We start from the raw sequence: 26,035 nt of genomic DNA, 5'->3' as shown, positions 1-26,035 counted from the left end.
GGAGGATAATATTTCACGCAGCCTATTCTTGTTAACATTGTCGTTGTTCTTGGAAGACGATTCATGGAAGCTAGTTCTGAGCACGCGCTGTGAACAATGTTCAACAACATGGCGTCCCATAAACTCCCCCCCCCCCCCCCTCAAAAAAAAAAAAAGAAATGGAAGGAAGAAAAACTTGCCGAAGACATTTAAGATTGCTTTAGTGTCGGAACGCGTACAAGCAGCGCTCCCTTCGTTTCGTACACGGCGCTCCCGCGGTGGCGTTTACGTTTCCGAGTACCGCGTTACGTGTATAAACCACATTTCTTTTTAACAACTGACTTAATCTAGTAGCATTGCCCAGTACCACGTTACGTGTATAAGACAATTAATTTTTTTTAAATTCCATATTCTTCTTTGCCGAATGGTCAGTATCCGCCCGAATGTAGCCATAGCGGTCCGGACCAAATTTTAATGTTTTGCGAACTAACCTGTCTTATGCGCAAGTTGCTTGTCATTTTCTGAAATTTTTAATCGGAGAATTGGACTCGTCCTCCCGGGTTCCTGACGCCATTTATCTATTTCAAAGTTTCAGAAAATCTCTCCTAACTTTGGAGTGAGATAACGGTTACTTCCATAACCTTTGATTCTGGTCCGGACCGATAGCGTTACACTTCGGCAAAGACTGAGCGTTCGGCGGTGTGTACTTTAATTTAGCAATTAAAAAAAAAACTGTATATATATATATATATATATATCTTTTTTTTTGGGGGGGGGGAGGGGGGCGGCAAGGGGGGGGGGGGAGTTGCTATTTTATGTTAAAATCCACGGGGAAAAGAAGAAAAAAGCTCGAAATATCGCCGATTGAATTAAATTAAGTTTGCCTCGATGGGGTTACTGATCCGTCGAATTAAATTACGTTCGCTTCGGTTCAGTTGGCGATTCGTCGTTTTCCGCCTGAGGGACTTTTTTTTTTTTTCTTCTCTAACGCGGGGAAGTTAAAACGGGACGCAGACATACTACTCTAGGCGGGCGTCTCGTCGGGTGGTTTTACATTGCTGCTTCGTCATATATGCGGCTTTTTCTTTTTACGGCGCCTTCCCGTTTTTTGCGTCTTTTTTTTTTTCTTTTTTTTTATTTTCGCTGATGAAAGCGGTGTGCCCTCTAGAGCGCGCAGTTCGCAAATAGGGTGCCGGCGACCGGTTCATACATAAGTGCAAGTGCTTTCTCGCGGTTTCCTCGGTCCCTAAATGCTCCAGACTTCGCGGTCCCGTGCTTGCGCCAAAATACACACACACACACACACAAAAAAAGTAAGTCGAAGTTTAGACGCATGCAGGCTAACAGACACAAAGGACGCCCAACGGGATTGCGGTAAATGCGCCATATTTGAAGACGAAGCCGACCCTCGCGCTCGCGGGAATAGCGACACAACAAATGGCTCGCGCTCCTCGTGAATATGTAGATTACTTCGTAGCGCGGAACCGAACGACCCGTCTGTAGAGGCTCCTGCTGCACCGCAGTGGACGTGGCGAATTATCTCAGTCAATCCAGCACTGTGAAGTTTTATCACGTGACTGTGCGCGCCCCCTCCCGACGGTCACGTGACATTGGTGCGGCGTCCGCTTGGCTCCGCTGGCTCGCATACCGTTCGTCGCGGTCCATCGCAATGCAAATGCTCAGTAGAAGTGGCAGCATCTGCTGCTGCTGCTGCTGCTGCGTGTTTGTGTTCTCGCGCAGAGAGGGTCGTTCCGAAACTAACCGTGTACGCTACTGCGTCTGGCTGGCTGGCTGGCTGTCTGACTGACTGACTGTCTGTGTTGTCGAAGATCGGTCCCGCACGGAAGGCTGGAGCTTTGAAGTGCCCTTTGTCGGTTTTGGTGGCAATTTTGTTGCTTCTTTTTCATTGTGTTTAGTGTATTGTTTAACGTGTCTGTGTGTGGAGAGGAGGGAAGGGGCGTGCTTTATTGTTCTGCAGTACGTTCTGCCAGCTGCAGTTTCGAATGCGGGCGCTTCTTTCGGTGACATGCAATTTCCGGCGTTCCGCTTGATTTTTTACGTTTCCCTCCATCTGTGTCTGTTTGTCCCTCTCTCTCTCTTTGTTGTTTCGATTGTTGTTGTCTTTGTTGGGAAAACGTATGGAGATGCCTGTTTTCCGCTGAATCGTGACGGGCTGGAACGTCTGTATTTCGGATGACGAGCTCTTGCGTCGTCGGGTTGGGCCGAAAAGCGGGCTTTACCCCCTTTGCGCGCTCTAGTCTTGGATTCTGTTTTGTTGTTACTTGTGAGGATCATGCATCCTCTCGAAACGGTCGCTTTTAGAGTTTATATTTTGTCCCACGTTTAATCCGAGTGACATCGACTCCTTCGGGTAAACGTGTATTTTTTTTTTTTTTCTTTTTTCGCGCAACGTTTACGTTTGGCAGATCGCTTTGCGAACTTGGAACGGGCGAGATGTGTTTTCTGTTTTAGGACCGGATTTCTTCTTCGCCGCAGAAGCGATTTGGTAAACTTTACCGTACACATTATCGAACGTTCGAGAAAGCCGTATCGGGCTGTCCACCCAACGGATATTTCCAACGACTATTCGAAGGCCGTGTACCAGCACTTCGACGTCATCACAATGAGATCGAACGCAGACTCTGATTGGACACGAGTCTCGGGTCAGCGGTCGGCTGGGCCTCGGAATCCTATCAATGGGTCAAACGATGGATACTCGGTGTCTGGCTCGGGCCCAATGGCCGACTTGACGCCATCCGCGTGCAGCGACGTTGAGTGGAGGCTCAGCGCATACACGTTTTGCCCGTCGTTTGGTCGAGCCTATCTTTATACCGGTGTTCGGGGAACCTGTCCCTCCCTGAGGCAGGCGCGCTGTGTGTGAAGTGCCGCCGCTCATGATTAGGGTGGTTGCAGCACTATACTGCCGCGACACTGTGATTAGCTCGGGCGTTGCGGCGCCGTGATGGACGGTTTGCGTATTCCTTCGGGGGATGGAGGGAAAGAGACGGGTTGGGGTTGCGCACGTGAAGATTCTTGCGTGAGCGGAACGAATCGCGGGGTCTGCTGGGTAGGAGTGTGGCCAAATTATGTAGATGGCCGCCGCCATTTGTAAGCCGGCTGTCGCCGCGGCGGGACGTTCGTCGTCGAGATGGGAATTCTCGGGGTTTCGCGCTCCGCGTTCTTCTCTGCCCGTCGTCTGTCTTCTGTTCCCCCCGGTGCTCTGTGCTTTCTGTTTCTCTGTCGCCTTCCTGCTTTGGATGGGAAGGGAGCAAGGCGGTGTAAGTGGTTTGGTGCGACCTCGATTTTAGGAACAGGCTGGTTTTAAAAAAAGAAAAAAAAAAGGTTCGAAAAATAAAAAAAGAAAGTGCGTTGGAGAAACAAGGTTTTTGGGGAACAAAGCGACAGACCTAGTCACGTACAGTGCTCCATACTGTAAACGCAAACAAAAAAAAAAAAATCGGCTTTTTTGTATACTTTGTTTTGCTTTAAGTCCGTCAACAGTCGAAACTACGATCCTGGGAGCCAATCAGGCAGCGGGGTACTTTTTTCCCCGCAAGTAATTTTGATGACGGTCTTTTAATTTGAAGACAAACGTTGCAAACGCCGATCTTTTTTTATTTTTTTTTATTTTTAAGGCTAACGCAGCAAGCACCGGCCGATCTCGCGGACGAGTTTGGCTGCGAGCCGCTATAGCTGCTCCGATGCATCCTGGGAACTCTTTAATCTTAGGGTACGCGACGTGCGACAACCTCGCCGCTACTGCTCTGCGCGCGCATACTTACGAGACGGCACGAGAATTTTCTCGTGCACTCCACCGTCGGCCCCCTGCAGACTAAAGGCGGCGTCACTATAGGCATGCGCGAATGGTGAATTTTGAGTTCTGCGCAACTTTGAAGCCAGTAGTGGTTTTGGGCGAATATTTTCGAAACCAATTTCGAATAGTTTCTCCGACTTCTTCTTGACTACCGTTTCACCATGGTTAAACAAAGATCTATCGAAACTCGTTAAGGTAGTTCTCGAGCTTCCACTCGTCCACTTAAACTTCTAAACTCGGTTAATCTGAACGTAACTATATTTATGGACTGTAGCCTCAGAACCTCCGATGCTTACGCTGGAGTGTCAACTAAACGACGGATTTCATTTAAAATTAAACCTGTACAGATGCCCAGTTACACGTAATGAAATGAGTTTTTTTTAATAATTTTTTACTATATGCAAATATTCTTTCCTCACCTCGAATTAAAAAAAAAAGGATAAGAGCAGGTTTCCAGGACATCCCTGTTTAGCATATACTATTGCATAAAAACCGCAATTTAATCTTGAAAAAAAAAAAGCTTCTATGCATATATCTACATCCACAAAGTTTCCGTTTTTTTTGTGTTTTTTTTTTAATACACCAGACGTGTGTGCGCACACCATCCCCCTTTGAAGGTGCGCTTTCTCTTCTAAGCACGCGGCTCTGTTGTGCGGCGAAGCGCGCTCCGTGGGTATTGCTTTTCCGCAGTGCTCCGGCGCTCGGTAGCAAGCGCGCTCAAGGAGGGCGAACCCGCCGCTATCAACTCTTCGAAAAGTACGAATATCGCAGTTCATCTCGAAGCGAATATCGAATAGCGTATTATTCGAAACTTCGAGTATTCGCACAACCCCGCGTCACGCATGCGCCGAATGTTTTGTGTGGTACAGGTTTATGCTTTGTGATAACTATCGCATTCCGTACACATACAAATAGGCGCACACGTGCAAAGGCGGGCGTACATATGTAATGACGAGGTGGACGGTACATGTGAATATAACCTCGAGAGTATCGGTGAAATAGTTACTACAAATATCTCGTGAATGTCGGGTGGCGTCATGTGGCGTTTTTTGTTTGTTTGTTTGTGTTGAAGTTATTTAGAGGGAACCTAAATTGAGCATGTTTTCTTTAGTTGAATTTGAAAATATTTGTTTTTGGAATCTCTAAGTTTGAACTATAATTCGTCCTTGAAAATAAGCGATGAGTCGTTCAGGTGCTATACTCATTTTGGCCTATTTGTTATCTTTCTTCCTCTGGTGCCTGGATACAAAAACGTTCTCCAATCGTAGATTTCTCATATTTAGAGAATGAAAATCTCTTCCCGAAACGCCAGCTTCTAATGAAGTTTGTTGGTATTGAAATTTCTCCCGACGTGCATTAGTAACTCAAATACGACGACTGACTGAAGTATAGACGTTTTTCGTTCCTTTTCGTTCTCACCGTTCTCAATCACGTAGGCTCAATATCTGATATAGGACAAAAACAACAAAAAAAACTTCAACGTGGAATATGCGAGAAAATATAGGTGGGGCAGAACAAGAATGCGTGACAATCACCCATTTTTTGTGAACACCTTCCAGCGGCACGGAGAAATCAAAACGACGTTTCAGCGCATACTAGAAGTGACGGCATTCAAGATGGCCGCAAGCTTGTGGAAAGGGTGTATACGCGCTCGTACCCGGAGACACCAGAACGCGCGTGCACATTGCAAAACTACGCATAAAGACAACTAAAAACAAAAGAGAAGATCGGGTGATGGAAGATAGTTGTCTTCGCAGCGTTCACGATCCGTTCTCGGCGTGGCGTGTTGTCCGCGAAAATAAGCGCGTTGCGCGGTATACGCTTATCGCGTCGATTTGAATAACACACTTTGTCTTCCCGCTGTCCCGGATAAACCTACAAATCGAACGGTTAATACGATATTTTTTTTTTCTCCTTCTCCTTCCTCTTACGATGCGGGTCTCTCGTATATACACAGAGGTTGGTACCTCGGTCGTCGAATCCCGTGCGCAGCTGTCGCCCCGGTGTTCGACGACGGGATTCTTCGGCAGTTGCGCGAAAACAAAAAGCAAAAAAAGTAAAAGGGCCGTTCTTGCGCGGGGTGTGTCGACAATGCCGTCTTATCGTCGGGGGGTAGTATAGTTCTTCGCTCGGCACCAGATGTCGCTTACGTCGTTCGGGATCTTCCCGCGTTGTTGGAGGCCATAGCGCGACGAAATGAGGGTCGTCGTCGACATGCGGGGGCTTACACACTCTGCTCATCCCCTATGCCGACAGTGCGGTGGAAGCTACTTGCTCGTTGGCCCAGTCGCACGCCTTTCTCCCGTCACGTGACCGCGTTCCCGCCCGTAGCCTCGCGTAGGGAGCGGGATCAGGCGATGATGGGTCACCCCCACCGCGCTGTCAGCTTAGAGGTGAACCAAATATGTTACTCCGTTTCGCCTTACGTTGGAGCGCAGCGGACGCTACGAGCCATCCCAGCCAATCAAACGCTGCGAACGTTTATCACGTAACGACGCGCGCCTTCTTTCCCGTAGGTCACGTGGCGCTCGCGCGGTAGTCGATTGTCCTGGTTGGGATCCACGGCTCGCTGCCCAGCCCAGCCTGTTTCAATCCGGGAGAGCATCGTGCCGGCGTGCGGTCATGTATCTATCACCGCCGCGTGACGCACGTTAGATGCCCGGGACTAGCGCAGTCGAACTGTGTACTGGCTGAATTGCTGACACGCCAGGCTCCCGTAGACAGCGCAATTACTTCGCCTTCGCCGCGGTCCATCGTGAGGCGAAACGGAGGCGGCAGCCATGGCTGCGGTCGTTACGAGGTCTGTTTCTTGTTCGCCGAGATTGCCGGATAAGATGGTCGGTCATCGTAATAACCGTTCCCGATGGACTGTGTGGACGGACAGCCGCGACGGACGGTCGTTCGTTCTCGCGCTGTCCGCGATCGGGTGGCGTTGCCCCATTGTTCCGTGGGTCGGCGTTGCAGTTGGGGTGGCTGGCCGCTGTGCTGTACGAGGTGAAACGGTTTAGTCTGCTGTCCGATCGGGTAAATAATTTTGTTTTGGGGATCTAGTTCCGGATGGTATTTTTTTTCTTCTGTGAATAATGGGATTACGGTAAATAGGCTCATAATCATAAGACTTTCCATCAACGACGGATTGGTACTAGCGAGGCTTCAGCAGGGGCTACTTAGTTTACCACACACACGAAGGAGAACTCCGCAGACGGACGTCGTGACGTCAACAACCGGGAAAACTCCGTCATTGGCTCCGCCGCCCTCCTGCGGAGCTTTCGTGCTGAAAAGCCTCCGCCACGGAGGAGAACGGCGCCTCGAGGAGTCAAAAAGGGATGACGTATGTCTCACGTGATGCGCGCTCCGCGGAGGAAAGGGGCTGATTTCTCCTTCGTGTGGATACCCCATTAGAAGTGCAAAATACGCACGACACGTTTTCTTGTTTAACATTTCAGAAAGTCATAATGATTAAAAAGCGCGACAGGACAACGGACACAGAAAGGAGACACAGACACAGCGCTAGTTACAACTCTTTATTTCCGCTGCAGCTCGGTATATGTTACCGGCAACAACATAAACAAGTTAGGAAGCTATAAAATTCACATCGTAAAAATCTTTAAAAACAACATAAAAAGACTAAAATTCCTGCATCACTCATCGGCACCCACCCAAAACTAGTCATGCTTGGTCAAGAAACTGCGATTCTTTTTCGGATAACGATAAAAAGGGTGCGCTGACACATTGCAGCCCTAATCTAGCGATTTCCCTTGTGGTTTTGTTTCTGTTTTTGTTGACTACTGTACAATCTGTGAAAATCGGAGTACGACCACAATCCCGGCAATGCACACCGAGGTGTCCTGATATGACGGCATGAGTGATGCAGGAATTTTAGTCTTTTTATGTTGTTTTTAAAGATTTTTACGATGTATTTTATATCTTCCTAACTTGTTTGTGTTGCTGCCGGTAACATATACCGAGCTGCAGCGGAAATAAAGTTCAGTTGTAAGTGGCGGTGTGTCTGTGTCTCCTTTCTGTGTCCGTTGTCCTGTCGCGCTTTTTAATCAGTATGAATCACCAACTTTTAACTGCATAAGAGCGAAGCATGGGCGTACCAACCCGGGAAGAGGGGGGGCGGTGGGCGGTCTAGGGGGGGCGCGTGCCCCCCCCCCCCTCAGTTCTCAAAGTGGGGTGGCAAAGCATCTGCTTTGCTCCCCCCCCCCCCCCCCCTCAAACAGCCGTCACTGGGCAGGGCAAACACTGGCCGGCGGCGCCCAAGGTATACAAGGGCGGCGCTCCCCGGCCCTGCGGCGAGGGGGGGGGGGGGGGGAGTGCGGTTTGTCCCCCCCCCCCCCACACACACACACACTAAAATACAAGTTCAGTGATATGATTGCTGTGCCATTTGCGCCAAACTGTGCCAAAGTGCTTACTCTGCTACATCCTGCTACATTTTACCAAAATGTGAGAAATTAGCGCCAACGTTGCGCCAAATTTAGTTTTGGTGCAACGTTGCACTTTAATGATACTAAAAATATTATAGGTCAGGCCTCGCTGCTCGGCCGGGCCGTTACGATATGCTTATACGAATTCTCAGAACTTTTGGCTATCGTCTGAAATGGAGTACTATTCGATCGCATTTCGTATGAAAGGCTGACAGTACTCGGAAGTTTCGCAATAATTCTCGTGTTCGTCGTCTGTTCTGCTGAAGGATTAGTTAGTCTGGTTGAGTGCGCTTCTCCGCGCGCAGTGGTGAACTGCAGAGAAGCGAAAACCGCAATGTAAACATTGCAATTTTGCCTGTCGTGCTTCGCCGCAGCGCATTACCTTGCTAAGGGAAAAGCACTCCTCCAAAGCGAGACGCGACACAGTTCCTGAATACTACTTTGGCTCGTATGTATGATAGACTACGATATCCCGGCTGTACCTGTTTCCATATCGAGATTTAGCGAGGATACTCCGGTAGTGCAAGAACATTTATATGCGCTCTTTCGTATGTTTATTTATTTATTTATGCCGACTACTTTGTTTAGCTATCACTTTTATATAGGTGTGAGTAAATTACAGCTAAGTTGGGCAGGAGCAGTGAATGGAAGCTCGGGAACAACCTTAATGAGTTCGGCGGCATTGTTTTTTTAAAGTTTTGCTCACATACCGTTTTTGTTATGAAGTTCTACGCATAAAATATAATTGACGTTCGTAATCAAATGACGAGTGATTTTTTTTTAAATCTGAATTATAAATTTCTGCTTTGTTACAACCTTTGGAACTCGAAGGAACCTTTAATTTATGGGCTCTATATTATTGTATTATTTCAGTGAGATTCAGTACCTGAAATAACCATTCATAGCAGTTTGTGCGTCCTTCTTCACTCATTTGCTCACCGTGTGTGGTGCTTCTCCACGCAACTAAACGCTAGTTTTGTGTTTGAGGGACTCCCTCCTGCTAGAAGGCAATGTAGACATTGCCTTTTAGTTGGACGTGCCGACACATGAATCTTCGCAATGTCTGCATTGGTATGAATAAGAATGGTGCTACAAAAGTTACTTTTGCCTCTCCAAAATTGACTTTTAGCTGCTCCCAGAGCTGCTCCAAAATGGCTCGGATTAATCACATCACTGCAAGCTGGTACGCCACTGGAGCGAAGCCTATGTCACGCACAAAGAGGGGCATGTTGGTCTTGGAACGCTGCCTTCATTTCACGAGCGCGCGTGCATAGCAGGCAACTCGAGGCGTTGCGCTCTTTCTCTTTGATTTTTCTTCGCTCTCACTTATGCTCAAACGAAGTACGTCGCTACATTTGGGCGGAAACCGGTTGTTCGACGATGGTGGATGGCTGTCAGATTGCGCCTTGAACGGCTCTATCGATGTCACTGAGCTCGAGTCTCGAAGCCTGTCTCTGCCACCCCCGGGACTCCGCGCCAGCCTTCTTATCACCGGAAGCACCCCCCCCCCCCCCTTTTTTTTTTCTTTTTTTCTTTTTTGTCTTTTTCGGCGTATACGCTCCTTCCGCTATTTGCGCGCGGACTGTGAAGGGACGTGCGACTGCTGGAACCTCGCCGCAGAGAGCCGATCTTGTCCGAGAGGTCTTGGTGCATCTCCTCCGTCGCCTTCCTTCCATTTCACTTTTTTTTTTTTTTTTTTCGGTGTGTGTCTGCCAGTGTTTTGGTCTTTTGGAAACGCGCGGCTGTCGTCCTGGAGCCGCTCCCTACTTCAAACTTCCCCGACTCAAAAAAAAAAAAGCGAAAAAAAAATTACAGTTTTGAAGGGAGCGACGTGGGCGTAACATTCGCGTTGGCCAAATAGTATGTGAGGATTTCCCACTTGCGAAATGGGCACACGAAGTGTACTTTTTTTTCTTCTTTGATGGTATCTTTAAGGGAGGTTTTGGGGAAAGAGGACAGCGCTCTCTCTAAGACGATAACTCATCTTCCAAGGTATATACAGCGCCGTCAGTGACGCAGGTACGCGCGAGTGTATGGCTTTGCTCGCAAACGTGTCGGATTTGCGCAAGTATTCGCGCAACGTTGGGTTCGCAGCTTGCAATCAAAACACCCGTGCAATCGTGTTTGTGTTTTCAACAACCTTTTGCGGAATTTCTGAGACGGAAGTGTGGGTCGCTTGCAGAAGTTCTGTCTAGGATTTGTTTCGTTTTAATGGTATTTATACTGCTCAGGTAAAAGCGTGGGCGAGTTGGTACGGCATACTTAAAATATAAAAACAGCGCAAGAAGACGACGAACTGGATGAAGGAAGACAGAGCGCTGTGTTTTCCTTCATCCAGTCCGTCGTCTTTTTGCGCTGTGTTTATCTTTTAAAGGGGCACTGAAGTCGATTTTGAAATCGTCCTTTTGTGGTGACAACTCAATCGAGACGCCCTAAGCATCCCAACAAACCCGAAACCGCAATCGTGCGTAGATTGTTTCCACGTTAAAAGCGTGTTCCAAGATCGCGACACGCCCTTTTTGGGGAAGACTTTTCCTCCGAGTGGTCGACGAAGGGCGCTTGTCGGCGAGTTGCAAGTGATGGCTTCGCCCGCGGAAAAAAAGAGGAGTCTTATCCGAATGTGTACCTATCAGACTCTCTTCAAAACGAGTTACGGTAAAATCATTCGGAATCTGCACGTATTGTAGGGCTTGCATTGGTCCACACAATGTAGTCCGCGAGAAAAAGAGTCCACATGGCTTTGTATTGCCCTGAGAATGCTGAGATGAATATGCGGTTTTGTAGTGTAGGGACTTGGTATATGTGGGGGAACTAACACATTTTAAACAATATAAGATCAAAAACAACCTTTTTCAAAAATGACTTCAGTGCCCCTTTAACTATTAATACACTTTAATGATGTTATCATATTTCAGTAACGTTACAAATTTCTTCGTGTCGTTATTAGCAGTACTATAGTAGTACCGTAAATTGTGAAGTTGGTCTTCCTTGTTTTATTTATTAAAAAAAAGTGTGGGTCCACTCATACGCGCTCGATGTGTTACTACGTGTTACTTCAGAGTATTCGACTCTCAAGAAGTAATCACGGTCCGTATGCTCTGTTGCAAGCCAAGAAAAACAAGACAAGCGCGCCCCGCACAGTCCTCCAGTCTTCCCACCTTAGCAGAGCGGACGCCGGAGACGCGACGGGTCCGCTCCCCTCCGGCCTTCACTCCGCCAAAAGTGGAAAGAGTGCCGGGCTTTGTGAGAGGGCCTTGTCCAGCTTTCCTTACCCTGCAACAGAGTATAGGAATTAGGTCTAGTGTGTCATCCTTTCTGTTCTTGTAAAACTAACTTGTGTAGTAAGTGTTTGCCATTTTGTTTTTTTCTGCTTCCGCAGGATGTTTGCCGCCGAGCACGGTCGTCGTTCAAGCCCGCGATGCTGACTAGCGACCACGCCGAGCGCTGATGCTGGGTCGGGGCCCGCTCAGCCCAGGCACCAGTTCCTCCATGCACCCAGCCTCTCGGCGCTGCGACGGACTCAACTCTGAAAAAAGGATGCATAGCCTGGCGTTATGACCAGCCTACGTAGCTCTTCCTTCTATCCGTTACACTAGGTTTTTCTTATTATTATTATTTTGTTACTCCTTGGTTTTTATACATTGTTCATTTTACGCTTTATCATTCCCTTTTTTTCTTCTTTCTCTAACTTTTTTTTCTTCTTTTTACCACCGAAGTGTTCCACCTTTTTTTATCGTCGCTCAGTGGCAAAGTGCGCCGGTCTAAGCTAAGCCGCTATGGCGAGCCGACGCACGCTCCCCGTACATTCCACGCCCAGACCTCGCGTCGGGACATTGTTCACGCTGTTAGGCCCTTGAGACGGTGTCTTCTTCAGCACGTGAAAGCGCAATTTGCGGACCACGTCGCGCCTCCGGAGGACCTCGTCGGCGTGTGACCACAAAAAACACCAAAGTTTCCCAGTTTCTTGAGAAACAGCAAAAAGGACCTCTAGTACTTTGTTCCTTATTCCTACGTGGCGTGCAAAAAGACTCGTCGTCGTCGCCGCCATGTTCCGAATGCGTGGTTTCCGAATGCACACGTGCAAGGTGGTGCTGGTCACCTCCCTGGTGTGGTTCGCCCTGGCCGGGCTACTCCTGATGTACTACACCGAGTGCATCGGGTCCGGCTGCCTGCCCAAGTCGTCTTCTTCTCTGGACCGAGTGCCTTCCTCCAAGTCGCTGCAGTCGCCGCAAGGGGAGTTTAGGAGCTGGGTTGCTGTTGGTAAGCACGCTTCTCTCTTTTTTGAACGGAAATTTTGTTTTTGGAGAGCTGTAACGTTCATGAAACGTCACGTGACCGCATGACGTGACCACGTGACCTACATAACCTAATCTGACCATTCTTTTTGTTTTTCTCGTCTGCTATTGGGGCACAAGCGGATCCGACGCTGTAAAACGAGCGGGAAAAATCGGCGCCTGCCCATAGAAAGCTCAAACTTTCACCGAATGCGCACTGAAGCGGGTCACTTTTATCGCATGAAATCTCAAAGCGCTGTTTTCTTTCTGTAAAAAATAAGAGCAACAAACTCGACAAAGTCGGCGTCGGGTGCGTTCGCAGACGTCCCAATCTAGCGTCGCTAGAGAGCCTAGATTCAAGAGAGGGTCCATCTCGGACCAAGGGGAGCATTTGCTGTTTAATAGCGGACGCCTCCTGCGGCGATTAGTCGCAAGTGCGCATGCGCTGCATTTTATGGTGCGAGGAGGGAAGCTGACGGAAAAGTGAGGACTTTTGCAGACAATCAGCGCCTTCGTCACTTCCTCGCAGCTCTTATTGCAAACGCGGCCCATAAGCAACGATCAAGCAGTTGGAATGTCTTTGTGATACAGGCTCTCTAAGCGACGCTATTAACTTGTGGCACCATCTACCGTTGCGCGCAGCGAGCAAACAGACTCTGTCGTTTGCTCGCTGCGCCTACAGGGAGATGGCGCCACAAGTTAGCAGCGGTCGTCTGCGAAAGCGCTCGATTTTGACTTTGGTAAGTTTGTTGCTCTGATTTTCTACAGGAAGAGAACTATACGCCTTGAAATCTCACACTGTGAAACTCACCTGCTCAGTTTGAGCTTTGAGCTCTGTTTGCAGCCAGCACATTGAAACGCCAGCACATTGAAAGTTTGAGCTTTCAGTGTGCTGGCGTTAACCTTTCCGGCTCTTATGATATTGGCGCATCCGCTTTCTTCTTCATTTATATGTCTAGAGGGCGGGGGGGGGGGGGAGGGGGGGGGGGCGTACTGCATTCCAGGGAAGGCGGTACGCCCCCCCCCCCCCCCCCCCCCCGCCCTCTCCTCCTCCATTCAGTTCGCTTCCCGTAAGGCCCCTGTGCTTCCCCTAGCTTCCCGCTTAATTTCCTGTCGTTTGAAGCGCCCTCTAGATTTTCATTTCGAAACTGTGTTCCATAGAGTACGGTGAAATGCCATCTATAAACCCGTTTTCACCTCCAGAAAAAAACAAGTTTTGCGCATTGTTCATACGCGGCGCGAAGTACGTTCTTACGAGGTTTGAACCTCGGAGGAAAAAGCGATGCTTTTGGTGTTTGGAACGTGTACCTCTTGATAAGATAACGTTTATCTAATCTAAAATGCCACTGCGTATATCTTAATTCTCCACAAAAAGGGGAAAATTAGTAACGCTCCGCGAGGAGCCGGACTTGTTTTACTACGGTTCTTGCGGTGAAAACAAGTATAGACGCCGTGTTTCGAAACATACGTATTCCATAGAATACGTATGTTTCGAAATATACGTATTCCATAGAATACGTTGCGGTTACCATGGCAGCCGTCCCCCCCAAAGCGGTGGCGCTTCGAACGACGGGAGGCGTGCCGTGGGGAAAGGGGGGGGGGGGGGGGGGGGTTACTGTTCGCGCAAGCAGCATCTATGGACAGTTCCGCAACTGAGTTCTAATAATGTTTTACAGAGTGCGGCCGTAAGGACCAACAGATTTGGCACGAAATTCGCAGGATTCGAGTTCCAAATGTACATACCTGAAGTTGGGCACGCGAACGTAGACCTTGCCAGAAATTTTGTCTTTTTTCAGGGCTCAAGCCAGGTGTGGTAAAATATTAAAAATAGAGCAAAAACGGCAGCCGTGCATTTCCTATGTCCTATACCGGTTATTCGTCGTCTGCACACTGATTTTCGAGCTTGCTCACAGGTAGTCATTGATCATGTATTTCGTTTAAAGTATTATAATTATCGCGATTATCTTGCTCATCGCCAGCCTCTGTTATACATGCCTTGCACGTGACATCATATGGCACCGTACCAGCCACCATTGCTTCGTACCATGCTCCTGCGCCCGTACCTTCTGCAGCACACGTTTGACACCATCGAATTTGTTCTTCTTGGCGAGGCTTGCCGAGAGGAAAAAAAATATCGATGGTGCCAAATGTATGTATGCTGCAGAAAGTACGGGCACCGGAGCATGGTTCGGAGCAATGGCTGCTGATTTGATGTCAACTCAAGCCATGTTTTGTTTTTTAATGTTTTGCGTTCAGCAAACCACTCGGGAGCGAGCTCATAAATTAGTGTGCAGACGACAGGCAGGCTGGTATAGGACATAGGAAATCCGATTGTTCTTAGTATTTCACTTCCTCAAAATTGAGCTCTAAAAAAAAAAAAAAAAATTTTTTTTTTTGGCGAGACTACGTGTTTAATTTTAAGTATGTACGTTTGGAGTTCGAATTTAGTAAGGCATGCCAAATGTGTGTGTCCCTACGGCCGCATCCTTTATATAGGGTTTCTGAAATACCCAGGCTCGATCTCAAATGGGCCATAAAAATCGTCGCCTGCACATACCAATGTAAACTTTGCTTCAGAAGTGTATTTCAGGGGTCGGTTTTATCATACAAAATTACAAAGCGAAGCTCCCTTTCTGTAAAACAAAGTAAAAAGAAAAAAACTTGTCAGGGTCAACGGCGGACGGCGACGCAGACGACCGAGTCGAGTGGTGCGTGGCGCGTTTGGCGCATATATTGATAAATGACGTCGGGTGCAGCGCCGGAATAAGTTCTTGCGTCGGAAGTTGTAGTCGGCCACCGGAAAAAAGCAGGCGTCACGCAGACGAAATCCGTCGGCAGCAAGAGTGCCATCGTTATGCAACCGCGTCTTTTTGTTATTTAAAGTTTTGCTATAATTGTCCGCGTTTATTTTTAAAGAAAAGGTACATTACAAAAAAAAAAAAATACATATGTTCATTTTAATAGACCACGGTCGTCGCGATCAGTCTCGATAAAGAGGGAGTGCCATCTATTGATACGTGCGCTAAACACGCTCCGCCATTCGACTCGGTCGTCTGCATTGCCGTCCGCCGTTGACCCTGGCAAAATTTTGACCCAATTTTTTTACAGCAAGGGAGCTCCGCTTTGTAATTTTACAAGGTAAAACCCAACTGTGAAATACACTTTTGACGAAAAGTTTAAATGACTTCGTGCAGTCGCCGGTTTTTACTCCCGATGGTACAGGGTGAAACAAGGAGACGCCAGGCTCTTTAAATCGACCGGAAAATTCGGTTTCTTAACCTATCGCGCTACGACTTTGTGCAGCGTTGCCCACTGATGGTGCGCTTTTTTTTTCTTTTTTTTTTTTGTAAAATTTGCGAAGAGCGAACTTACTGGGGAAAAAGTAAAGACAGAAAAAGGCTTAGCTCCTATGGAAACGCAGCGACGCCACCGGTCTGCAAACAACACGGCGCCGTTTCGCACGGGAGACAAGAGATGGCGCAACAAACGCCGCCAGCGAACGAGCATACGGCGCCGAGAGCAGGCCTTTTTAGCAAACGATCTTTTCGACTCAAAAGCGGCGCGCGTTCCGCAGGCGGCGGCAGTCGCAGAAACAAAAAAGACAGGCGCGGTAACAGCAAGGAACTGCAGTTCCTTGTCTCCAAAAGTGCCGGCTCTCGGCGTCGTCTGCTCGTTCGTTGGCGGCAGTTGGCGTCGCGACCGCTTGCGCCATCTCTTGTCTCCCGTGCGAAACGGCGCCGTGTTGTTTGAAGACCGGTGGCGTCGCTGCGTTTTCATAGGAGCTAAGCCTTTTTCTTTCTTTACTTTTTCCTCAGGTAAGTTCGCTCTTCGTAAATTTTACAAAAAAAAAAAATGCACCATCTGTGGGCAACGCTGCACAAAGTCGTAGCGCGATGGGTTGAAAAACCGAATTTTCCGGTCGATTTAAAGAGCCTGGCGTCTCCTTGTTTCACCCTGTAGACCAAGCCTGGGTATTTGCTTAACTAGGCCTAACTCGGGCTGCTTACGAGGCAGGCCTCGGCATAAATTCTTACAGTTAGAACAAACAAAAAAAAAAAAAATTACAACAAAAGTCTATATAAGAGCAGGGGCCCTAATCTGGACGCTTGGCAAAAAAGAAGGCAAGAAATCCAGCGACTCTGATTGGCAGGCGCCAAGGTCAAGTGCGGAGCTGGCCAATCACGGTCTCGCCGACTTTTTCGCCGAGTGTCCAGGTTAGGGCCCCAGTTGTGTATACACCTTTCCAACGCCCATCATCCAAGCGAAAAATGCCGGGTCACTGGGCTATGGAGACATGCGGGCGGCGTCTGATATTCCGCACACGAGAGAAGGCCTTCCACAGCCGGCCCAGCAGAAAAATATGGCAGTGCGCAGACGGCGATTATTGAAAAGGTCTACAAGGGGGGATTAAAAGGTTAAAAGGCGCGAACAAACAGGACGAAAAAAGGTACACGTACGAAACGGACAGGCGACCAGCGGGAGGCTTAGCTCTGTTGAGTCCGCTTCCCCCGCGACATCTGTGTACTGCAGCGAGGACACCCACGGCGATGCTGTCGTAGGTGCGGCTTTGCCACAGTACAGCTGTGCGAGTGGGGAGAAACACCCCTCCCATTCAGTTCATTGCGGCCCAAGTGATAGTAAATTTGGTTTGTTTGTGCGCACGCGCTTGAGTTTTCGTGCTTGTCTGCGTGGGTGAGAGGGAGAGAGAAAGGGAGGATGACAATACTGAAATTAGAGTTTGCTTTGGAAATCATTGAACACTCTTTGTTGCTCTAATCACCTGTGATTATTTTTTGTTGTTGCAAGGTTTAATTATGTTAGATTTGGTTGTGATGAAGTGATTACAAATAAACTATGCATAACCTTTATTATTTTCGTGTGATGGCGAAGGAGGTAGGAAAGTAGCTATGCAATATAGCCTAACAGTTGTGGTACCACAATTTCTAATTGCGTCACACAATCAGTACTAATCAGTTGCTAATAGTTTTGCAGCCCTTCAATAAATTTCGCATTGTGATTAGCCTTTTATAGAGTAAAACTTCAAATATATCTGGTGTTGTTGCAATTGATTTATTGGAGCTGCAGTTAGTTGCAGGAGCAATCATTTTTGACTGCATCTTAGCATTGGGAACCTGTTTAAACATTGTTTACCGACACAATATATGAACCTTCTCTTGACACAATATTTTATATTTTTGTTGGGTTGTGAGGTAGCAGAGTTCGGGCAACACCAAAAGGAAGAGTCATAGGTTTCAAATAGTTTTTTCTCTTTCACCCAGAGCTCAAGCAGAATCCTTCGGACTGGCCAGGCGAGAATGGCCGGGGTGTCGAAATTGGCAAGGACGAGGAAGCCCTGAAGAAAGAAAAATTCAAGCTAAATCAGTTCAACCTGCTTGCGAGTGACAGGATTGCCCTGAATCGATCTTTGCCTGATGTTAGGCTAGAAAAGTGAGTATGCCACTTTGTTTGCTGTACAACGTGTCCAAAAAGAAACAAATTCTACATTGTCAATCGAGTTTGATAGGTTAAGAATATACTACCGTAAAATAGCGGGCAAGCGCCCACTCGCAATTTAGAGATAATCGCAAAAAAATGGGGGAGGGGCGCTTGTCGGGTCATCAATTCTACATATAAGTGTAATGTGCATATTTTTTTCATATCTTAGAAATTTGGATATGGGCGCTTAACGTGGAATGAACGGGTGCACGGTATTCTACGGTAGGGTCTACAAAGTTGCATCCAAACATTTCAAGTGAAACCTGGACAATGGTCTTGGACAGTCTAAGTGAAAACGACTAAACAGCGATTGAAACATGCCAGTGCCACCACCTTGATACAAGAAGTTGTATAAGCATTAGAAAGCGCATCGTGCGGACGAGGGTGCGGCAGCAGTGCTATTCGATTCAGCTTTGTCATTCAGCAAAGGCTCTAGCTCAGTGGTTCTCAACCACTGATATTTCAAGGACCCCTTCTTGATTGGCAGAAGTGAGGTGGAGGGAGACAGAAGTATTGAACTACTACAATGACATAGGATGAGTGAAGAAAACTAAATAATGCGTGCAAACATGCATAGCACATTTAGTCCATTTAGCTTTGTAGAACAGCCAACATCATTAAAAAAAAAGTTTTATTGCTCGGCCTGACTAATGGTTGAGGGCTTCGGTAACACTTAAGAAGGCCTTAGGGGACCCCAAGGGACCGCAGACCCTTATTCGAAAACCACCGCTCTAGCCAGTACCCATGTGATGTGCCCAGTTATAACCAAGCATGTTTCGGGAAAATCAACTTAAAGAAGGCAACTCAAGCACTGTCTCGGAGTTTTAAATACAATGTTTCTCAGCTAACAACTGCATTCATTTACTTAAAAAAAAGAAAAAAGGAAATTTAAGATTGGAGTAGCAGTGCCATTTAAACGCTGGGTGTTGGTGCTTTGACTGGTGTCAAAAATGGGGCTTAAACAAAGGTGGACTTAAGCTTTTGCCGCCCTAGGCAGCATTTACAGACGGACTACCAAACTAGATATTTTGCAAGGCTTTCCTCCCCTCACGTTTTGGAGTGAGGGAAGCGAAGGATGGAAAGAGGGGTTTAAGAAAGTCGGGCATGAATCTGCGTGCTGTTAGGATGGTGGGGTGGTTAATTGTGCGAGCATGTGAATCCAGCATCTGCTTGGGGCTGTGCATGTGCAGTCAGTGTTTTCCAAAATTGTGGATATCTCCCCAATAAAACAATATCAAACACACCCCACTCCCCCCCCCCCCCAAAAAAAAAAAAAAAAAAAGAAAGCCTTTTACAATTCCCTGTAACACCAGATTAGAGCACAGCTCTTGAGGAGGAGGATGGAAAGGTGCTGAGGGATAGGATGGAAGGGTACTGAGGGGTAGGTGCCTCCCTGAGGTCACGTGACCTCGGGGGGGGGGGGGGGGGGGGGGGGGTCACATAACATCAGAGGGTCACGTGACCTCAGGGGGTAACCCTCGTGAGGGTAACCTCTCGTGACACTCGTGAGGGTAACTCTCGTGGGGGTAGCTCTCATAACCCTCGTGAGGGTAACTCTCAAAACCCTTGTGACGCTCGTGAAGGTAACCCTTTTGGGGGTAACTAACCCTCGAAACCCTCGTGAGGGTTACCAGGGTTACTCTCACGAGGGTTACGAGGGTAACCCTCGTGATCTTCGTGAGAATAACCCTCATGAGAGTAACTTTCGTAAACGCACGGTTAGGCCGACGGCGCCGCCGCTCAAGCTGGAAACGGGCGCCTAAGAGCTGCGCTCTAAAAAGAAGAAAGAGGGACATATAAAGAAATGCCAGCGCACTGCACACTGACTAAAAACTGGCACTAATGCCAACAGCACTGTAGTTCAAGGACTCAAGGCCGCTTGTCAATCATGTTTGAATTGCTCTTTTGTATTGTAATCCCTTTTTTTCTAATTGGAGTTTATGACTTAGCCGCTGTGAGTTTAGCAGGGTAGTGCTCCGGGGTGGGGGGGGGGGGTGAGGAATAAAAAAGCAACAGGGGAAAGGGTAGAAGGAGGGAGAAGAGGAAACAAGAGAAAAGTGGGGAGTGCAAATTGGTCATTGGCCTTTAACAGTGCCCCCTGGGTGGCGTGGGGGGGGGGGGGGGGGGAGTTGCTAAGTTTGGACTTAAAAATTTCAGAAGTACCTAGATTTGGAGCTAGAGTTCACAAAGTAGCTATATTTGTAACTAGATATTAAAAAAAAAAAAGTCCGAGGGCACTTAAGCACTTTTTATGAGTTGTGAATGCGAAAGCATGCCGCCTGTGACGTATTGCTTCCACCTCACAATGTCAAAGGGCCTCGTCCTCTTGCCGCCTGAGACACTTTGAGTCGCAATCCGCCTGCGCCTCATGCTTTCTAAAGGCTTTGTTCTGCCTCCTTGCGCGTTGCGCCACCGCTCGCTCCGTATGCCGTGTATTCGGAGACTTCACATCGATAGTGGATTTCGCTGACTGCCTTATCGCACGTTGTGCTGCGTTATTCCACTCCCTTAGTTCGCCTGCGGTGTACTTGCGTGGACGGGCAGGTTTCGCTGCTACTGAGGTTGCGGCCGCCAATGATGTAGATCCTTGAGGCACCGACATGTTCGTCAACGTCAAGAGGAGCAGAAGCGGCCGAGCACGCGCCATCATGTTCCTTTTAACGGTGCAGGGCCCGCAGCGCCGTGAGGTGGCGTTCCTTAAAATTATGACGCGCGCCAGCCAATGGGAGCCTATTCATCAAGGTGCTGCTACAGACAACAGGCTTTGCTCCATTGGGACAGGGCAATTTAGGTGTTGTTTGGCGTGGCTTCAAAAGCTGATAATGCTGGTTTGCTCCATGGGACAGTTAATGCTTTTGCATTAAAAAAGGGAGCTAATTGATTTGGGGGCAACCACAAATTGGCTGCCCTCCAAATTCTGCCACTTTAGACAGCTGCCTAGTCTGCCTATTGGTAAGTGTGCCCCTGGGCTTAACGGGAGGCATGCCTTTTTTTTCCCAGGTGTAAGGATAAAGTCTACCCAGAGAAGCTCCCGACCACGTCTGTGGTAATAGTCTTTCACAACGAGGCCTGGTCCACGCTGCTGCGGACAGTTCACAGCGTCATCCGCACCTCCCCGCGGGCGCTGCTGGAGGAAATCATCCTGGTGGACGATGCCAGTGAAAGGGGTGAGCTGCCCTTGCGAAGCCTTGCGACAGCAGATATTCAAGACTTGTTTGTCCAGATCGGTTGCATGGCTATGCCTGCTGCCATTGCAACCTTCAATCACAGATATTGTTGAAATTGGGGTCACAATATCCTGTGTTAGGTGTAAAATGCCAAGAATGCAGACTTTCTTTAATGTGGCTCTCTAAAGAAGATGATAGTGCTGAGTTGCAACCTTCAATCACCAATAGTAGCATTGAAATGGGGGTCACAGTATTCTGTGTGTTCGGCATAAAATGCAAAGCATGCAGACTTTCTTTAAATTTCTTTTCTTTAACCTGACTTTCTGAAGCAGATGGTGGTGCTGAGTTGCAACCTTCAGTCACAGATAGCATTGAAATGGGGGTCACAGTACTCTGTGTGTTACGAATAAAATGCAAAGAATGCAGACTTTTTTTAATGTGACCGTCTAAAGGAGATGATAGTTCTGGGCTGGGGAATCTTTTACCCTCTTATGGTTATTTAGCCGTTGATAGTACTTTCTCACACACCGACAATATTTTCCCTAGGCTTACAAGTATTCATTTATAGTTTGCATTAAATCTCATTAATGCAGGTTTGTAAAACTTTTATTGTGTATAATATATTGCAACATTTGCAGCATTTACAAAAATGTAGGTGTTTCCAAAAAAAAAAAAAGGTTGGAATGCTTTAGCTATAATAAGGCATCTGCGTGTGGTACAATGTATAAGTACAGGGTGTCACAAAAAAAAAAAAGTTACACGCTTTTTTTTATTGCAAAAATAAACTAGGCGTCGCCGAGCGCTCATTCTCCGCCCAAAGGTAGCGCCAGAGGTCACAACCAGATGCCAAAGTTTCAGCCTGATCTGATAACTTAATCAAAAGTTATAAGTGATTTTCTGAAAATTTCAATGGGAAAATAGAGCCCATTTTTGCCCGTTTTCGGTTTCTGGTGCCCATAGAGCCCCATGTATTCTAAAACTCCGTCGGCCGCCATTTTTCCATTGAAATTTTCAGAAAATCACTTATAACTTTTGATTAAGTTATCTGATCAGGCTGAAACTTTGGCATCTGGTTGTGACCTCTGGCGCTACCTTTGGGCGGAGAATGAGCGTTCGGCGATGCCTAGTTTATTTTTGCGGTAAAAAAAAGCGTGTAAATTTTTTTTGAGACGCCCTGTACACATATTTCTTAGTGACTCTGAACATATGAATCTTCTTTGCTCTGTTGCTGTTGCTACTGTTGTTTTGTGTCTACTGCAAGATGTGGCATCATATAATCATGAGAAAAGAAGTTGAAAAGACGATGAAGAGCACAATGTTTATGTATTAAATGAATAGTAATAAAGATGTAATATAATATTGTAATTTATTTTTACAGAACATTTGGGCAAGCAGCTGGAAGACTATGTTGTGAAACTAGACACTCCAGTTAAGGTGAGTCAAAAATACTGAGTTCACCATAAAATACCAAACCAGCCTTTCAGAAATTATATGTATAATAATTTTTGAGGGGTAGGCATTTACTTCTTTCAAATTTATTTACGGATACTTATGGGCTGTGTGCTCAGTGGTAGGTTAAGGGTTCAGGGGAAGCTCCTCTAATCTTTCTGCTCTAGCGGAGCGAATCCTGGAGGGGAGGGTGCTTCCTCTCCAGCATTTGCTTTGCTATAGTGAAAAGAGGTGGGTGGAGTTTCCCATGAACACTTAAACTGTCACTGACCATAGTAAATTCTAAAGTTTACAGAAAACAGTGTAGGTGCTCGCACCACTGTGTGCACATGGAGCTCGTTTTATGGTAGTTTATATATTTTATACTAAAAAGCTTATTGCCAAGCATTTGATCACTCCTATTTTTTTTTTCAAACATTAGTTTTATGAAAATTAATATTTTAACAGTTTTTTTTTATCATAGTAAGTGATTCAGAATGTTTTATGTATATTATGTGGTTGTACAGTAAAATTGTGTGTGATAGGCGACATTTCTACAATTTACATAATTCTAGTTCAATCTAAAATGGCAAAGAGTCGAGCCATGGCATACTGTAAACTACACTACCTACCGCGTGGGTCAAAGGAATCAATGACCGTTTGAAATGACAGCATAAATCGGGTTCTTAACGTATCACGCTAGGATTTACTTCAGAGGTGCCTGAAGTTGGTGGAAGCTTTCGCTAAAATTGTGGGAAGATTGGCTCACCTAAGTAAATCAAGAAAAATCATAAACTATGTTTTTCCTATATGTTGCATGTACACTAAAAAAAATGGCGTTACTTTGGTGCTCATTTGGGCCAAATGAAGTGAAGAATAGGTAAGCCAATTCTGTTTTCTTTCCATTTACAAATTTTTTAGGGATGCCGCGAACTTTTTTTGAACCGAAAGTTTGATGATCAAATCAAGCGGTTCGAAAGGTTCGAACGATTCCGAATTTTCTAACTTTCCATGTCGAGAAATTCTACGGAAGTTGAATTTTCGAACCTGTTAAACTAAGACGTTCGACGCTTTTCGAAATTTCGAACTTATTACATTGCAAATTTCGATGCTTGTCGAAATTTCGAACTTGGTAGACTGAAATATTCTATGATTTTCGAACTTTCAAATTTCTTGCACTAAAAAGTTCGAAGTTTTCCGAACTTCCTACTCTAACAAATTCATTAATTTTCGAATTTTCAAAGTTATTAATCTAAAGAATTCGAAAATTGTCGAACTTTCGATTCCTGAAAAGTCAAAGGTAAACAAACTTCGAAGTTTTGGGGTAAAAGTTCGAAGTTCGTCGAGCTTCGAAAGACGGGCGAGCGGTTTCATTTGGTTTCAAGCAGTGAGGTGCATTCGTAATTTTTTTCTCGCATTTCTAAATGTGGTATTGCATTCCTTGCGAGAAAGAATGCCGTTCATTTTAATCATCTGGCATGCTTGGTTTTAAAAAAATGGATTCCCGAAGGAGCGAGGAAGGACGAAGGGTTTTTGACAGTTGTCGTTTGTACCATATTTGAAGCGCGCTATAGCCGAAGATATTTATGGTAGAGATGTTAAACTTTTTAAGAATGATCTATGTATAGCCTAGGTAAGTGTAGTCTTAAGATATGATTACTGTTGTTCAAGACGAGTTTTGAAGAAATATCCAAACATGTATCTACGGGCAATTATGAACTTGGTAATTTGTTTCGTCGAAATTGTTTGAGGTATCGCACTTAAATTAACACCACAGACAGTACATATCATTACCATATCAGAACACAAATTAATATATATATATATATATATATATATGGGTGGTTTCATCTCAAATCGTGCAGGCAAAAATGGTCGAATTTTTAATTGAAAAAAATATATGTTATGCCGCCGTTTCTAAAACCGCAGTCGACACAAACCGCAAGTTCGTCGGATTTTTTCTTCTCGACTTATGAATTTTTAAACAGGCCGTGGCGAAAAGCAGTGTTTTTCATACCCGTCGTGGCTCGGATGTTTCGCTTGATCTCCCGCCATGGATTTTCAGTCCACATTATACTGTCTTTTTTGAAGCACTCTGTGGACACATTTAAAAGGCTCCAATACCATGAAATAATTTTAGGCCTTTTGCTTTTTTTCTGTAAAAATGTCAAAAACGCCTCCTCGGTCAATTGTTGACGAACTTTGACAATTAATTACTGGCGATCTACTTGGGTTACACCGATATTTTTTATGTCCACGGAGAGCCCAAAACACGCTCTTTCTATTTATTATAAAATGCCTTGGCTGTATAAAATGTCCTTTGCGGTACGTTTACGTTAATATTATGCAAAAACCAAAAAGTACCATTTTTGAAATTGATTTTCTCAAAAAACCCATTTTTTATTTTTTTTATTTTTTGTTCAAATGTAGATATGATAGTTCTCTACACGAAAATCAAGCCTAGAAAGTGTATATTTTGTTTGTATGTTCTACATTTAAGCATCAATATCGTACAAAAACGTGTTTTTACGGCTCGAAATGGACTTGCGAATTGCGCGTCTTCACAAGCTTGGAAATAGTTTTTTCTTTTTTTCAACGTTCCCACATAAAACTGAAATACAGTATTTCCCCCCCTGATATATTTATTGATTATTTAAATTTTATTATAGGCGGCAAGCTACATCGGAGGAGTTCCAAAAAGAGAAAGCAACACTTCTTAACAGACCAGCAGGTGTCGTAAATTTTTAACGTGTAGGAGTCGGCAGACGTCTTATTGATTCGGGGCCCTCATTGGCCTGCATGAACGTCCCGCCCTTTCGGAGCCAGCAGATGACCACGACCTTTCGCTCTCGTTGTGTTAGATGGGACAGCCCGTGACAGTAGAGCGAGCAGCGCACCCTGTGTCACGAGGAGTGAAATGGTACGATTGTTTCGTTGACGCGGCGAACAGTGACAGCCACCCAGGAGGAGTCTGTCAGGGTATTGTACAAAGGAAAGCAAAGGAATCGTTGCCTGAAAGGATGAGGACACCACGGCCTTACAATGTCGACGGTCAACAACTGTTGTGCCAGCCAAAAGAACGCCGCGTGCGCGCTAAAACCGGTGGCGCGGGACAGAAATCCCGCAGATGCACACACGAAGATGGGCCGGTTTCTTTAGGGATGTGGGGAAATTTGAAACCAGCCATCCGTGCATGCGTGAAACGATACCGCCTGTTTGCCCTAGCTTCGAACGCCCTATCCTTACCTCGAAACGGCCGTGCTCTCTCTCTCTCTCCGGGGAGATCCAATAGCACCGAAGGGTTATCTATTAAACTTGAGGAAGAAAACGAGAAGGGAGTGTTTAAGTTTAATTATCCCCACCAACCCGCTCGTTCTGTCCTTATAAAGGGTTATCTCTTTTGGAAACAGCAAAGCCCGGAGACTGACATTAAAACGAGCGTGT

At 46.4% G+C, this 26,035-nt stretch overlaps 1 protein-coding gene across 2 annotated transcripts in view; it reads left to right on the top strand.

The window, feature by feature from the left end:
• LOC8051883 (polypeptide N-acetylgalactosaminyltransferase 5) overlaps window positions 1-26,035 on the top strand; it is a 182,547-nt gene that overhangs the window by 133,827 nt on the left and 22,685 nt on the right. For both annotated transcript variants that reach the window (XM_040206047.3, XM_042294038.1), the window contains exons 3-6: window positions 11,606-12,486; window positions 17,780-17,948; window positions 20,997-21,163; window positions 22,542-22,597. In XM_040206047.3, coding sequence (XP_040061981.1) covers window positions 12,273-12,486; window positions 17,780-17,948; window positions 20,997-21,163; window positions 22,542-22,597 — 606 coding nt within the window. In that variant the 5' untranslated portion in view covers window positions 11,606-12,272. The remainder of the gene's footprint in view (window positions 1-11,605; window positions 12,487-17,779; window positions 17,949-20,996; window positions 21,164-22,541; window positions 22,598-26,035) is intronic.

The sequence above is a fragment of the Ixodes scapularis genome, unplaced genomic scaffold (assembly GCF_016920785.2).
Source record: "Ixodes scapularis isolate PalLabHiFi unplaced genomic scaffold, ASM1692078v2 PGA_scaffold5__190_contigs__length_132052651, whole genome shotgun sequence".
NCBI classification, from domain to species: Eukaryota; Metazoa; Arthropoda; class Arachnida; order Ixodida; family Ixodidae; genus Ixodes; species Ixodes scapularis.
The sequence above is the reverse complement of the archived record's forward strand: the minus strand, read 5'-3'. Positions and strand labels throughout refer to the sequence as shown.